Source organism: Haliotis cracherodii, unplaced genomic scaffold (genome assembly GCF_022045235.1).
Source record: "Haliotis cracherodii isolate W230 unplaced genomic scaffold, xgHalCrac1.p SCAF_2, whole genome shotgun sequence".
Taxonomy (NCBI): Eukaryota; Metazoa; Mollusca; class Gastropoda; order Lepetellida; family Haliotidae; genus Haliotis; species Haliotis cracherodii.
Window position 1 is genome coordinate 10,049,073 of NW_027266275.1, and position 15,127 is coordinate 10,064,199.

The following is a 15,127-nucleotide window of genomic DNA, read 5'->3' on the forward strand; positions in this document are numbered from 1 at the left end:
TGTGACCTGGATATATTGTGCACCTAGCACTCCAGGTCTGCCCGCCAGGTCCTCCCTTGTTTCTATCAAGGCGAATGTTACTACTTAATTACAGTGTGTGTAATCAACCCATTACACATCAAAAGAATAAATAGAAGGCGTTTTCATGGACAGATAAATATAAATGAGCACTATAATCTCTTCCTAGACATAAAATTACATGCAGGAAGGACTATAAATGATTCATAGAGCAGTTGAGAAAAATGATTTTGTCACTTAAAATTTGGTTATATTAGGTGTGGTTGGCTCTTTGTTCTATAGTGTGCAACTTGTTGTGCAGGGTTATGTCCCTTTCCCATACCAGGATCATGGGTTCTAACCCAAGGTCCTGATCCTTTGTCAACACAGTACCTGTGCTTATTGGTTTCAAGGAGAATGGTTTTTGTCTACGACCTGTGTAACATTAAGCTTTCCTGATGTATTAAGCTGACATTCTGCTTGGATGTGACTGATTATTATCATTCTTAATCTTCAGTAAGCTAAGAGAAAAGATATTTGAGTAACATATTGTTTTGTTTGTTTGTTGTTTTATGCTGCACTCCTAATAAAGATGGTACAGGGCAAATACAGTCAAGAAGTAGTGAATATGGTCAGAATGCTTATGCAATGATGGCATATTGGTTTGTTTGTTTGTTTGTTTGTTGTCGAAAGTCGCACTCAGCAATAATCAAGCTATATGAGGCGGTCTGTAAATAATTGAGTCTGGACCAGATAATCCAGTGATTGACATCATGTACACTGATCCACACAATTGGAATACGATGACATGCATCAACCAAGTCAGCAACCCTGACCACCCAATCCTGTCAGTCGACTCTTACAACAAGCACTGGTTGCTGAAGACCAACCCTCAGTGGTAATCGTTACAGAATTAGCACAGTTGCATCAAGTGGTATAAATATTGTGCATATAAACTGACTCTATTAAGTACCATTGATCAGAACTTGGTAGGCAGAATGTGAAGGAGGCAAGTACATCACATATTGGCTATCACCAAATGGACCCTTCACATATCTAAAAACATTACTTGACTTGTTCACATAAAATACCAAAATCAATTTTCTTAGAAATGTAAGGCTCTCTGTGATGTTGTTGAATGATTTGTACCAGCAGGTAATTCTCCTGTTGAAAAAGAACACAGCTTTGCTTCCTCCGACTTTTAACTTCGATCTATACATGAAATAGAAGAATAAATATGTCATGTATTGATCAACACAAGAATAGACACGAATTTGAGATGCCTAATAATGTATTGTAGTCATTTACTACAGAGCGGGGATGCGATTGTATGAGGGATTGATAGCCAATCAATGCTATTGTTTGCAATGCACCATGGGAAGGGTTTGTCCTCCTTGTACCACTAACACGTCCCGGAATGGTGTGTGTGTAGAGGTGGACACACCTGAAACGCCAGCTGTGTCCATGGGTATTAATGTTGGCAGTTAGTATTATTATGTATTCTGGACGGTCCAGCTGAGACAATATTAGTTGTTCTGAAAGCAGGGTAGTGTTTTCCTACCACTGTTGTTCCAGTTCCTGATATTACAATATCAGGAACAAATAAGGCATTATTTGATACTGGCCAATCGAACATCTTAAAATATTTTATGGAGTTGCATATTAGTTTTTTTCTGGGTTAATGAAACACAGGCTGCATGGTAGCCCAGTGGTTTAATCATCTTGAAGAAGTGCCTTGTTCAGTTCCTCATTCTTGACGCCCTCTGTGGTTTTGTGGATAGCATCTGTCTGGGGTGCATAAGGTCTGTGGTTAGATCCCTGGTTGCGTCATATGCAGACATTAAAAGATAGTACAAAGTAGTAAAACAAAGACTGGCCGGCTCAGAGTCGGCATACTGTGTCTGAGTGGTTCTTGCACGTCAATGTATAAGAGCAATAATCTTGAAAGGCACGTTAAGCTCCATTTCCCCTCCTCCTTATACCTGGTATACATCACCATATTGAAACATGAATATTGCTAAAGCCTCAAGAACTTCAATAGATTTTTAAAACTCGAGGCATTTTATTTTTTAAACAAACTTCCCAAGGCATCTCTATACATTCATTGTCCATGGATGAAAACAATTGACTTGCCTTTGCATGTATTTGTGATGGTGCCGAAGGTGCCGACGGTTGGGCAGGTTACATTCAGCTTTTAAAAAACACCTGGTATCTTCACTATCTGAACAGACCTGTGATGATCCGGGGTAGAATAGATCTTCAGCAAACCGTGCTTGCCGTAAAAGGCGACAATGCTTGTCATAAGAGGTGACGAATGGGATCGGATGGTCAGGTTCGCTGACTTGGTTGATGCATGTCATTGTATCCCAAATGCGTGGATCGATGCTCATGATATCAATCACTGGATTGTCTGGTCCTGACTCAAGTATTTAGAGACCGCCGTCATGTAGCTGGAATATTGCTGAGTCAGCATTAAACAACAAAACAACCAACCACTGTCTGAACACACACCTTGACATAGTTGGAATCGTGCAGTGGACTGTGGTTTTGGCGGAGATGTCTTATCATTATGGAATGAATTTTGTCACGTTTGTTCACATGAATGTTTGATTGGACTACCTACATTGTATATTTCAAGTTAAGAAAGAAGGCACCCACATTGTGAAGTGTTTCTCTATCTGAAACAATGTGAGGTTGAGTGTTTGGTGGTAAGGTGTGCTGGTATTTTAATTAATAATCAGTTTGTTATGACCTTCATTGTATGGGACCAGCCTCACTCACTTACTCACTCACTGGGTGTAGAAAGAATTGAAATATTTTACGTTAAAGATTTGGATGTCAATTGCACATATGGATCTACTGAATTTGACTAACAGTAAAACACTGTCAGGGTATTCTCTGAGTGAATGAGAAAACCTTATACCTTGTTCAAGACTGGTGTTTTTCAAATTGATTAAGTGTTGGTAAGTAGTTAAGCCATCAGGCATTCATCATTTGAAGATGATGTGTTACTGAAGAGGTACTTTTCTTTCACTAAGCATGTATATAACTCAGATATCTATTAGACGTCTTTTGTAAGAAAGAGTTATGAGAAGCTATATTCTCTTTGGTTCTAGTCATACATCTCTGAAGAATTTCAGTTCTCATTAAACCGAAATGCTTACTTTGCATATGTGGGTATTTCGTGTTTTTGAATCAGGTGAATACAAGTCTTTCATAGGCATTTAGAAGATGAAACATGTAGACATGACACTTTGATGGATAACATCTCGCATACAATTACTAAGTTTTCACATGATGAAGAACAAGACAGAGCCACAGTAACAAACAATAAGCATGTTGTTGTCATTAAAAAGTATGATCATTGAAGGTGATGCATTTTTATCGGACAAAATAATTCTTCCAACTTGTTCAGCTTATTGACAGTAATAACTGTTGTCTTGAGGGTAAAACGTGCAGGTAGCCAGCTTCGCTGTCAGAGTGATTAGTGATGTCATGGTAACCAAAGATGTCACAATGGTCTGCAAAGCATGTGATGCAATTCAATTGTAGTAATATCTCCTAGGAGATATTGCCTGAACTCAGGTGATATCTACTGTTGAAGCCTAATTTGGAAGATACGTTTTAGATGGAATGATGGATGGAGGGATGGATGATGAATGGTTGGATAGATGGAGGGAGGGAGGGAGGTATGGATGATAGATGGAGGGATGGATGGAGGGAAGGAGGGAGGTATGGATGATGGATGGAGGGAGGGAGGTATGGATGATGGATGGAGGGATGGATGGATGATGAATGGTTGGATAGATGGATGGAGGGAGGGAGGTATGGATGATAGATGGAGGGAGGGAGGTATGGATGATGGATGGAGGGATGGATGGATGGATGGATGATGAGTGGTTGGATAGATGGATGGAGGTAGGGAGGGAGGTATGGATGATGGATGGATGGATGGATGGATGGATGATGAATGGTTGGAGGGAGGGAGGGAGGTATGGATGATGGATGGAGGGATGGATTGATTTATGGATGGAGGGATGGTTGGATGGATGGATGGAAAGATATACACATCTGCAAAAAGACTTTTTGACTTTTTGGTCATTTTTCATGAAAATAATTAAACTTACATGACATGTATTTTTCAGTTAAGGCCGCAACATTGAAGCACAGACGATGTGCCCAGCAGACATATTGTCTCAATGGAGGGACATGCAGATACATGGACAGCTTACAGAAAGAATTTTGCGAGTAAGTGAGACATTAGATGTGTGGGTCAAGGTTAAAGTGATCATGTGGGTCACGGTTAACATTATCATAATGTATACATTTCTTTTCTGTGTTGAGTTTCAGTCTTGTGAACTTAAATGTACATTTCCTCAAGCATGTTGTCGTAATGTGTATCAAATGTTATAATAAATGTTTTTTCTACGATGTTCACTACTTTGGAAGAAATGAAAAATTAAAATTCGGATTTGTTTTTTATTGAAAAATAAATTTATGTTAATGTTTGTATTAATTTTTATACAAGAAAATGATGATGATGATGATGATGATGATGATGATGATGTTTAACCATCACAGTTTCACAGTTTCATTAATTCAGTTTCATTCTTCCACATACATGGTATCACAGGGTTTACTTAACCTTCATGTTAGAATGGTCAGATTAATATAGGGTGGAGGGATGGACTAACAACATGTATGTCTTTCAAAATGCTGCATTTTGTCCACTTAAACATTACAGATGTGTATAGAATTCCAAATTTATGGTTTTGAATCCAAACCGTTCTTTGTAATGTAGTTAATTCTTTAGCCATGGTCATTTATGTTACATAGGTTCAACATTAGGATGTTTATTTATAAAGGTGTGTTAGTGTATTATAGTCCTACATTTCAGTAACCTTTTTTAGACTTTTTCATGAACTCTCCTTCCTGTGCATGTAAAAGACATCTTTCTTCTTCAGCTATCTTAGTGTAATATGGAGTATTAGATTTCCTTTGTATCAATAATGGATGTATTTTAGTTTTTGGTGGATGTTAGTTATATCCTTTTGATTTAAGAATGCGTTTTCATTTCTATATAAATAAGAACCTTTAAAGACATGAAAGTATAGCGGCTTATGTGTCAGAGGCCAGAAAATGTCTATTTCAGAGTACATGACCTTTCACATTGTGTGAAAAGCGCTTTAGAATATTCTTGTAGCTTGTCATGAACATGTTTATCTTGCTGAGTTGGTCTGGACATTGCAAGGTGGGCACAGAGGAACAAACCATCAAAGCCACCCCAATTTGCAGTGTCAATTGGTATCCCTTAGTGTGGTCTGGATTGTCTGGTCATGGATTTGAATCCCATATATGTCTGGATTGTGATTGTGGTCTTGGTCTGCCAGCACCATTATCATGTTGGATCAAATTGACATGCTGTGCAAGGCGTGACATGCAGACCTCACTGAGTCATGTATATTCAGTGTTAACACAATAGAAGTAATGCATAGAAACTCATGGAGTCTCATGTCAAATGAAGTCAAGAGTTATTCAGGGATCTCTGTTGAATTCAAAATGCAGTTGTGTTTCTGGTCAGACTCACAACATTAGAAGAGAGTGTTGGCTAAAGGGGAGACAGGTGGGAATGTTAGTGTAAAGTGTTGCACCAATGGGCAGACAAGTTGGTGTAGTAGTGAATACTGTTAGCCAATTGGCAGACGAGTGGGTGTGTCAATCTACAGTGTAAGCCAATGGGGAGAAAGGTGGGTGTGTCAGTCTACAGTGTTGAGCCAATGGTAAGACAAGTTGGTGTAGTAGTGAATACTGTTAGCCAATTGGCAGACGGGTGGGTGTGTCAGTCTACAGTGTTAGCAAATGGGTAGATAGGTGGGTGTGTCTGTCTATAGTGTCGAGCCAATGGGCAGATAGGTAGGTATGGCAGTCTACAGTGTTAACCAATGGGAAGACAAGTAGGTGTTGTGGTGTATACTGTTAGCCAATGGGCAGACAGGTGGGTGTGTTAGTGTAAAACATTGAGCCAGTGAGAAGATAAATGTGTCAGTCTATATTGTTGAGCCAATGGTAAGACAAGTTGGTGTAGTAGTGAATACTGTTAGTTAATTGGCAGATAGGTGGGTGTGTCAGTCTGCAGTGTTAGCAGATGGGCAGATAGGTGGGTGTGTCTGTCTATAGTGTAAGCCAATGGGGAGAAAGGTGGGTGCGTCAGTCTACAGTGTTCAGCCAATGGGCAGATTGGTAGGTATGGCAGTCTACAGTGTTAACCAATGGGAAGACAAGTAGATGTAGTAGTGTATACTGTTAGCCAATGGGAAGACAAGTAGATGTAGTAGTGTATACTGTTAGCCAATGGGAAGACAGGTGGGTGTGTCAGTCTATAGCGTTAGCCAATGGGCAGACAGGTGGGTGTGTCAGTCCATAGTGTTAGCCAATGGGCAGACAGGTGGGTGTGTCAGTCCATAGTGTTAGCCAATGGGCAGACAGGTGGGTGTGTCAGTCTACAGTGTTAGGCAATGGGCAGACAGGTGGGTGTCTTGGTGTGTGGTGGACACCTCTAACATGTCCAATTCTAACACAGATGCCCAGAGTCTTTCAAGGGTGAGCGCTGTCAAGAACTGGAAACATCCAGTGTTATTGGGACTGGTAGGCATGACAAATACTTCTACGGACCAGGTTCGGAGGCCAAGTTGATCTTTAGCATGGCCTGTGATAGACATAGTACAAATAATTTGAACGAAAAATAATGATAAATGTTTACTTTTGCTTTAATCTTTACATTTTGCATGATTCCCTTTTGTTATTTGCATGAAAAAATGACTTATTTTTGTTTACTAATTGTGCTGAGTTATTCTTAACTTTGTACTATGCATGGGAAAGTTTTATTTTCAAAATTATTTTGTAGAGATTTTGTATTGAATATTTGACTTTGTCAAAGCAGATTTGTGATTAAAGATCAACTTACCTTGAACGAGAAGAATGACCTCCCCTAGTTTTGAACTGCTGAATTATTTGTGTATTTAATCAATTACTAACGGCTGTAGCACTGACCATGTGGCGTTCATAACAAAGTAGATCAAGGACTGTACCTGTGAAGATTAGTTTCAAATTGACCAAATGTTAAACTAACATAGGCCTCCAGATGAATGCAATATTTTTTAACTGGATAAGTTCGTGCATGAGCTTCAAAATTGTGAGATGTTTTTTTCATGTGTGTGAAATGAGCATGCGCTTTTAAGATTCATCAACAGTTCTTCGTAATAAATGACATTTTTACTTTACAAGAAAACAGAGACAAGTAAATTTACAATTACGTTTTTGTAAATAAGAATCATATATCAGTATTATTGTATCTTGTACAATATTTTGATGTGCTTTGTTATGTTTACCATTAAGATCAGCAGTCTCACAGTGTTATTAGGTGTCATATTCTGTCTGGCAATATTATGAAACCTTTTAGCATTGTCAGGCTGTTTGCGCCAAGCTTACTCATCCGACCAGTGTCCAGCTTGCAAGCAGATCATGTGACATAGCCAAGGGTCAAGGTCATCTGCGTGCCGTGTTGCTTGTGGTTTCATACCCATGCTGTCATTATTTCAACAATTAGCTAAAATCTTTATGAGAACATTAATTATATAATTCTATTTGGAAAAGTTAAAGAAAAAATATCTTTAATAAAAAACACATATTTGAAACAGTGATGCTTATTAAGCGTGATTATTGTTCTTAAACACATTGACTTATTTTGGAAAGTATTTTGGTCAGTATTTCAAACGTTTGTCAATACAGATTTGCTTTCGTGTTGAAAAAATGACAGTTTCATTATTTCTCTGGTAACATGGCATTTCATCACTCCATCTCTCCATTTGTTCATCCTGTCTTCATCACTCCATACTCACTTTCCCGTGCTGCTTCCACCAATCAGGTGTCCAGAAAAATGGGCGGGGCGCCGCTGTGAGATCCAGGATATCTTCAGCTTAGGGCCAGACTATAACAGTATGTATTCAAATGTAACTTCTTGCTTGATATCAGTTGGCGCCATTTGGCGCCAATGGTCAATTTTGTTGTACAGGCATGATGTCAAAACACTTTGGTTTCAGTTTAATTGAAATTTTCAATTCTCTGTGTATTGTGCTGCATGGTTGGAAATCATGATTTTTTTTATTTACGTTTTTTTTGGTGAATTAGGTGTTTTTATTTAAATGATTTTTAAAATATTTAATAGTGGTTTTTTGGTTATTGTAGAAAATTTTGTGCATGACCATTTAAATTACTTTTGATTTATGGCACCATATATTTATACATGTGTCATTCTATAAATTTCAGTACTTATAGGTATGTTTGAGTTCTCTATTCAAAGACTTCTCCATCATAGGGGATATTGTAATAGAATTACTATGTCATATTAATACTGCAAGCTTTGTTGGTGTACTCAGATAACAATTGTTTATTTTGAATCAATTATTTATTATGCAGGATTCAAACTTTTGGGCTTTTAACGCCATGAAACATCAGTTGCTTTAAGGAAGGCATTTCAAGGTGTTGGTGAATTTTTCAGGAATGAATTAAATCTTTTGCCTTTTCAAAATCTTCCTCAGCATGATAAAAACTTTCGTATCAAACTGGATTCATGTTTGCAATGAATCACTAAACATTACGGAATGTCACTTGAAATTTTTCTCAAATAAAATTTATCATTTCAATCATTTCTTAGTCATGGTTGCACGGCTTATGAAATATATATTTGCATCTTCGTCACTCATCTTACAAATATGGAAACGTCAGAAGCTTGAAATATAACTATCACTTAGACTGCTAATGCATATCCAAACAAGCCTTAATATTGGGAGATTGTAGAAGGGCTGTTTTAGAACAGAAGCCAGTTCTTGCACATCTCCTTTAAACTTTCTAATTCACATATGTTTATGCTTGTTTGTGTAAAGCTTGCACCGTTACCTTTCTTGTTTCATCACCTGAGTTACACTGTTTACACTTTGTCATTTCTTCACATGTCTTTACCACGCTTTTCGATGCATGCGTTGTGCTTTTAAATTCTCAAACTTAATTTGAAGTATTTTCATTTATGTATATGTTATTCACTTATTCACTGAACATGAGAACTGATTAACTGATTTTTCTCCAAATTGAATAAGAGTATATATGTAATCATTAAGTGTGAATTGATTTATGTGTTTGCATAATTGAAACATTGATGATAATATGCTGGATAAATGTTTTTGACATTTTGTTATTTCCTATGTTAAATTTGCCACAAATATCATTTGCATATGAAGTCTCCCAGTTGTCAGTAAGCCATCATAACCAAATTGCTATGAAGTGACAGATCCTTTTAGGTATAAATGTAATTAATTGTATTGCTAAGCAACTGATACCATTCCAAAACCTATGTTGACTAAATATCAATAGTTTTATGTTCAATGAGCTGACCCAACACCTGGTGTTTTGATCAAATCATATAATTTGTCATGCATTAATGACTCAGTTGTTTAGTTAGATTAGATATATAGATTTTCATGGTTGGCTCTGGGATTAATCTGTCTGAATGTCTGGCCTCGGGGTATTTGTTTGAGACTTAATTTGAATTTCCAAATGGTATTATTTGGTGGCCGAGGTGGCCAAGTCGTCTAAGTCGCTGCAATTCGCTGTGCAGAGTTGCATTCCCTTGGGCACGCCTGAAACCTATGATTATGGGTTCGAATCCCGGTTCGCCCCGATTATGTTTCTAGGTTTGTCAGCACCATACCCGTGCTCGTGGGTTTCACCGAAGTGGTAAACCTCTGAGACCTGCATCACTTCGGGCTTTCCTCCCACATTAAGGTGACACGCCGCGATATAACTGGAATACTGTTAAAAGCAGCATTAAACCCAACTCACTCACTCACTTACCAAATGGTATTTAAATTCATTATCAAATATCGATGTGTTAAGACCTAATTAGCATTAAATGATCATTAGTCAACTTTAAATGTATATAAAATGTCAGTGGCAGATTATCCTAAAAAACAGATACCCTCTGGTGTAAATGGCCATATGGCTTGGGTAAAAAGGCCAAGGCTTGAATCAATTTCCAGTTTGATTCAAGTTACTCAAGACTAACTTTGTCTGTAAACTCAAATATAATCAAGCAGTTGATGATTACCCTAACTTTAAAAAAAAAACGAGTTGGTTCCAACTGTCCCAGAATCTATGTTAGGCATAAGACGTGACTTAATGGATCTGAATATCAAAAGGGTTTTGTCGCATTTATTAATGGATCAGGTGGTCAATGACTGTTGATGGCAGGTAATTGTTCCCCAACGGTGTGGATGATTTTTTTAAAAATATTGATCAAGTTATATTCATGTTGTCATACCTGGACGTAAGCTTCCACTTGTTATTTATCAAGAGCCAAAATCCACTACTGGTATGTGTTTTCAAAATGTTTCAGTATACAGGATTCTAGAACAAAGGTTATTTTAAAAAATCAAACTCGGCCATTTATTTGTATATAAAGTAATGTATTGTTACCCAATTATATTTAATGTTATGTAACACTGTTATACTTAATATAGAAGCAAGTTTTCTTAAGTACTGGTGTTTGACCTTGAATGACCTACTGAAGTGTTTCCTCAAATTGAAGTAGGGCCTCTTGAAGACCAACGGTCGTACTTCATTTATTGTTCCACTTTTCCTCACACAATAAGCCACTCGAACACTGATGGTTATCGTCTAAATTTGAACATTGTAGACATTCATTTGATATGCAGTGTTGGGCCAAGATACAATACATTGTGAATTGTGGCAGAAGGAAAATTAAGTTGTCTGTGATGTGTATTTACCATGTATGGTCACAGGAGTTGAGTACTGACATACTGGGTAATTGCATCTTACACCAGAGACAGTCTAGGCTCCAAGACACTGAGCAGTTGATGCAGACATGTGTTAAGAGGTTTTTGAAGACAGTACGAAATAAGAGGTTATTGAATTTCGGAGAGATTTGTACAGACTTTGTGACTAGAGTAGCATTCAATGTATAAGAGTGGGCAGTGACATAACGATTGTGTCAAATTCACAGCTTATTGAGGTATCAGCTTTCTGTGTACGTAGACATTATTTTATTTTCTGATGTTAATAGCCTTGGTGTTCAGTCTGCTATTGTACTTTTCACTCAGGTTAGGTTCACTGGGTTAGAGATACTGACTTTTTTAGTACTCAAAAACAATACATGGCATTTTAAAATAGTTAAATTATGGTTTTAATGGTAGACAGACATTATACTGCATGTAAGCTAGTAAGCCATAAAATGTTTTTCAGTGTTTTGAAAAGACCAGGGCCCCGTTCGACAAAGCGATCTTTGGGCTAAGTTGATTGTAACTCACTAAGTACGCGATCTTAAATCTTGGTTACGATCGGCCGCCCATTCCACAAAGCAATCTTAACTAAGAGAGTTGTAAGTTAAGATCAAAATGCTAAGTTGCTCCGGACCAACTTAGGATCGCTAAAATCAATCTTCAATAGTGTACCATAACAACAAAGGTGGCCATATTTCGACAATGCGTCGTCTGCTAAACATGACCAAGGGAGGCCACTCTTAGGGAAACTTTCGTATCTTCATGGCTGAAGATTCCGATCTTTGTTAAGATCGTCTACTTAAGAACTTGTAAAGTTACAATCGCCCTAAGATCACTTTGTGGAACGGGCGTAAACTTAAGCTAAGACCAGGGGTCCGGAAACCGTCATATGCGCCGGACATGTCCGATTGGGAATCTCAAATGTCCGGTTTAAAATATTGCTTACCGGACATTTAAATTTTTTCTGTCCGGATATTTTAAAAAGTATTGTCCGGACATTCTTAAATTTTGACCGGACATGATCAACAGTTAGGACTGAGCAATTTCTGTCTGCAGTTGTAACACAATGAAGATTATCTACACTGACAAGCTTTGTTTGTTTTGATTGCTGTAAATACATCATACCTAGAACATGTAGAATGATAGTCCAATCAGTCAATCACTGTAATAGGCAATAAACTGAGTTGACACTGATTAATCGAGGATTTATTACTGAGAACATCTTGTTAATTTGAGTAAAATGTGTTTACAACTGTACATAAATACCTTGCATCATCGATGTACCTCATTATCCTCACAATGCTACGATACGTAACCTCAGACAAGAAGCGAAAGCGTGACGACAGCCAGTCGACCGATGCAGATCAGTCGAGCGGATCTGCCAAACCCTCAAAGTCTGAATGATCATTTTGTAAGTCGTGGCTAACGACTTTCACTTGGTTGACATACAATGAGGATTTGCAGATTTTATTGTTTTCAGTAGCTAGTTGTATATTGAATCTTGATTGACCGCCATTTTGCTTTCTGTGACGATCGATATCAAATTTTTTATGGTCAATAATTACGTACAGATGAAAAAGTATTCAAATAACTATTGCTATCAACGATAGTTTAGGCTTTTGGATTATATTATCTGTCTTGTTTTTAAATAATCTTTAGTTTTATAAAAAAACTTTTCCCATGAGGTCACCTGATAACCAAATATGGGATAATAATCTCGATCCAAATGTTACGACGCGTACACTTGAGCAGACTCATGAATATTAATTAGACCGTTCACAACGTTGACAGATTGTTATTATAACAGAAACAAACGTATGTTTTCCATGTATATCTAAAATGATATTATTTGTTATTCATTTTCCGGTGAATTAAACAATTTAAATTGAAACAATTCATAATTCATCATATTATGAATACGTAACAACTTGTAATTTGTGTGTAAAAAGTCGTACTAAAACACGCTGTTTGAAGGGGGCGTGGCATAAATGAAAATGTCCGATTGGGATTTTAAATTTTCCGGACCCCTGGCTAAGACGATTTTATAATCAACGTAAGTCTCTAAGATTGATTGTAGTTACGATCGCTTTGTGGAACGGACCCTGGGTGCAATTGAACTAAACAACCTTAGCGCTACGACTGTCGTAAGTCTATGTTAAGGTATGGGAGTTACGATCACCTTAGCGCTAAGATCGCTTTGTACAACGGCACCCTGGAACATACTGATGAGATGTAATTAGCAATAATTGTCAATTTAAGGGGGATCTAAAACATGGAAATTATACTTGGTTATGAAAAATAAGAAGCTGCAGAAATATTTAAGATTGAGCTTGCATGAAACAACAGTCAGTCAGTCATTTCTGTGGATATGTCTTCCATCACTTGAAAAACCTAGACCTAGCCCAGGTTCAAATGTTGCAGATGTGTTTGGATATCTCCTTGAAATTAAGGGGACGGGTGGCCCAGTCGTCTAAGGCACCGTGATTCACTGTGCAGAGTTGCATCCCTTGGACATACCATAAACCTATGATTGTGGGTTCGAATCCCGGTTCGCCCCGATTACGTTTCTAGGTTTGTCAGCACCATACCCGTGCTCGTGGGTTTCACTGAAGTGGTAAACGTCTGATACCTGCATCACTTGGGGCTTTCCTCCCACATTTAGCTGACACGCTATGATATAACTGGAATACTGTTAAAAGCAGCATAAACCCATCTCACTCACTCCTAGAAATTGCTCTCTGATTGGATATTGAAGATTTTCCGCGAGGTGGTAAACCTGTGTGTTGTCCACTGACCTCGAGTAGGCATGGCTATAGACTTCACTCAACCACTGAACAGAACTGGTGCAATCAGGTCCATTCTATTCATTTAAAACAGACCTAGACTCAACAGTTTATTGCTGCTTTATACAAACTTGAAAATACATTACAGTTTCATTAAAATGAAATTATTCATTGTAAGATTGGCATACTGCTTGAGATGTCTTGGATTCTGTATAATCATGGGACTTTCAGCAAAAGGGTATTTGTGACCTTTTGAGATAATGATAAACCAAATGGCAGATTCTGGTTTGAGGTCAGCATTTGTTTTTAGTGTTTAGGAGCTCAAAATATATTTTTTGCAAAGGTAATCAGGTGCTCAATTATTAGTGAATTATTTATGAAATTATAATTTGACTTCTTGAGATAGCAGTACTCACTATCTGTGATGCAGTACATAAGTAATATACTTTAAGTAGAACAAGGTCTTGGTTATTATTTTTTTTTTAAAATCTCTCCTTTCTCCCCCCCACCCCCCCCCCCCCCCCCCCCCCACCCCCAATTCAAATGGTTGCTCCCTTAAGGAAAAGGCAGTTGCTGGATCAGCGAGTTCATTTTAGACTTTGTAGGGGGCTGAGGAACTCATTTGCTTTCAAATCTCTAGAGATATGTGTTGTAAGTCTGCAAATGGTATTTGATAAGTGCAAATATTATTCATGTATTATCAAGTTTGGTACTAATATTTTGTTTCTTATTTTTAGGACAAGCAAAACTTTTGCATGATCGTACTATCATCTTCATTAGCATCGCCATTGCAACCTTGGTCTTCATTGCAATATGCATCGTGTCATACTTCATGGCCAGGTGAGTTACTTCCCCTTGTGAGAGTTATCTACCTTTTGTTTTAATATCAAGTGTAATAATGTGTAGAAGCCAATGGCTGTGTTGTGAGCTACAGTCAGTGATGTGACATCTATATTTGGTATGAATGTAAGTTTTCTCCCCTTCTGAGAGTTACCTACCCTTATGATTTATCCACATGTGTAAAACGTAATTGACATTATCACAACCACACAGCTGATAATTGGTCTTCAGACAGTGTTTTGGCATCGAGATACCATAAACAATTTTTTCGACACTAAATCCCCACTTTATCACATTTTCAGTTATATAGAACTTCAAAATTTTCAATTATTTTTCTTTTCATGACATACTCTCAGCACAGCTGCTTCCTGATGAACAAGTTAACTGTAATTGTTCCCATAATTTAACTATAATTGTTCCTACATTTGAATCATTGTTTTAAACATGTTAAAATCCTCAATTTATATTTATGAAATTTTAATTTTAATTTTTTCTTTCAGGCGGCAACGCAAAAAGTGGGAAAAAAGGAGGGATCAAAAAAAAAAAAGAAACATTCCAGTAGAAAATCAATATCGTCCTCTCCTAGATGATGTAGATGCTCCAAATCCACTTGTACATAGGGTAAAAGAGAATGTAAGTTTGCAAATTTAAAATATA

At 37.4% G+C, this 15,127-nt stretch overlaps 1 protein-coding gene across 4 annotated transcripts in view; it reads left to right on the forward strand.

Moving 5' to 3' along the window:
* Positions 1-15,127, forward strand: part of LOC139469750 (pro-neuregulin-1, membrane-bound isoform-like) — a 152,057-nt gene that overhangs the window by 126,536 nt on the left and 10,394 nt on the right. For 3 of the 4 annotated variants that reach the window (XM_071252026.1, XM_071252024.1, XM_071252027.1), the window contains exons 4-7: positions 4,143-4,245; positions 7,922-7,992; positions 14,368-14,470; positions 14,971-15,103. In XM_071252026.1, the coding sequence (XP_071108127.1) occupies positions 4,143-4,245; positions 7,922-7,992; positions 14,368-14,470; positions 14,971-15,103 (410 nt within the window). Of the gene's footprint in view, positions 1-4,142; positions 4,246-6,577; positions 6,643-7,921; positions 7,993-14,367; positions 14,471-14,970; positions 15,104-15,127 lie in introns of all 4 variants that reach the window. The other variant, XM_071252025.1, reaches the window with a different exon arrangement.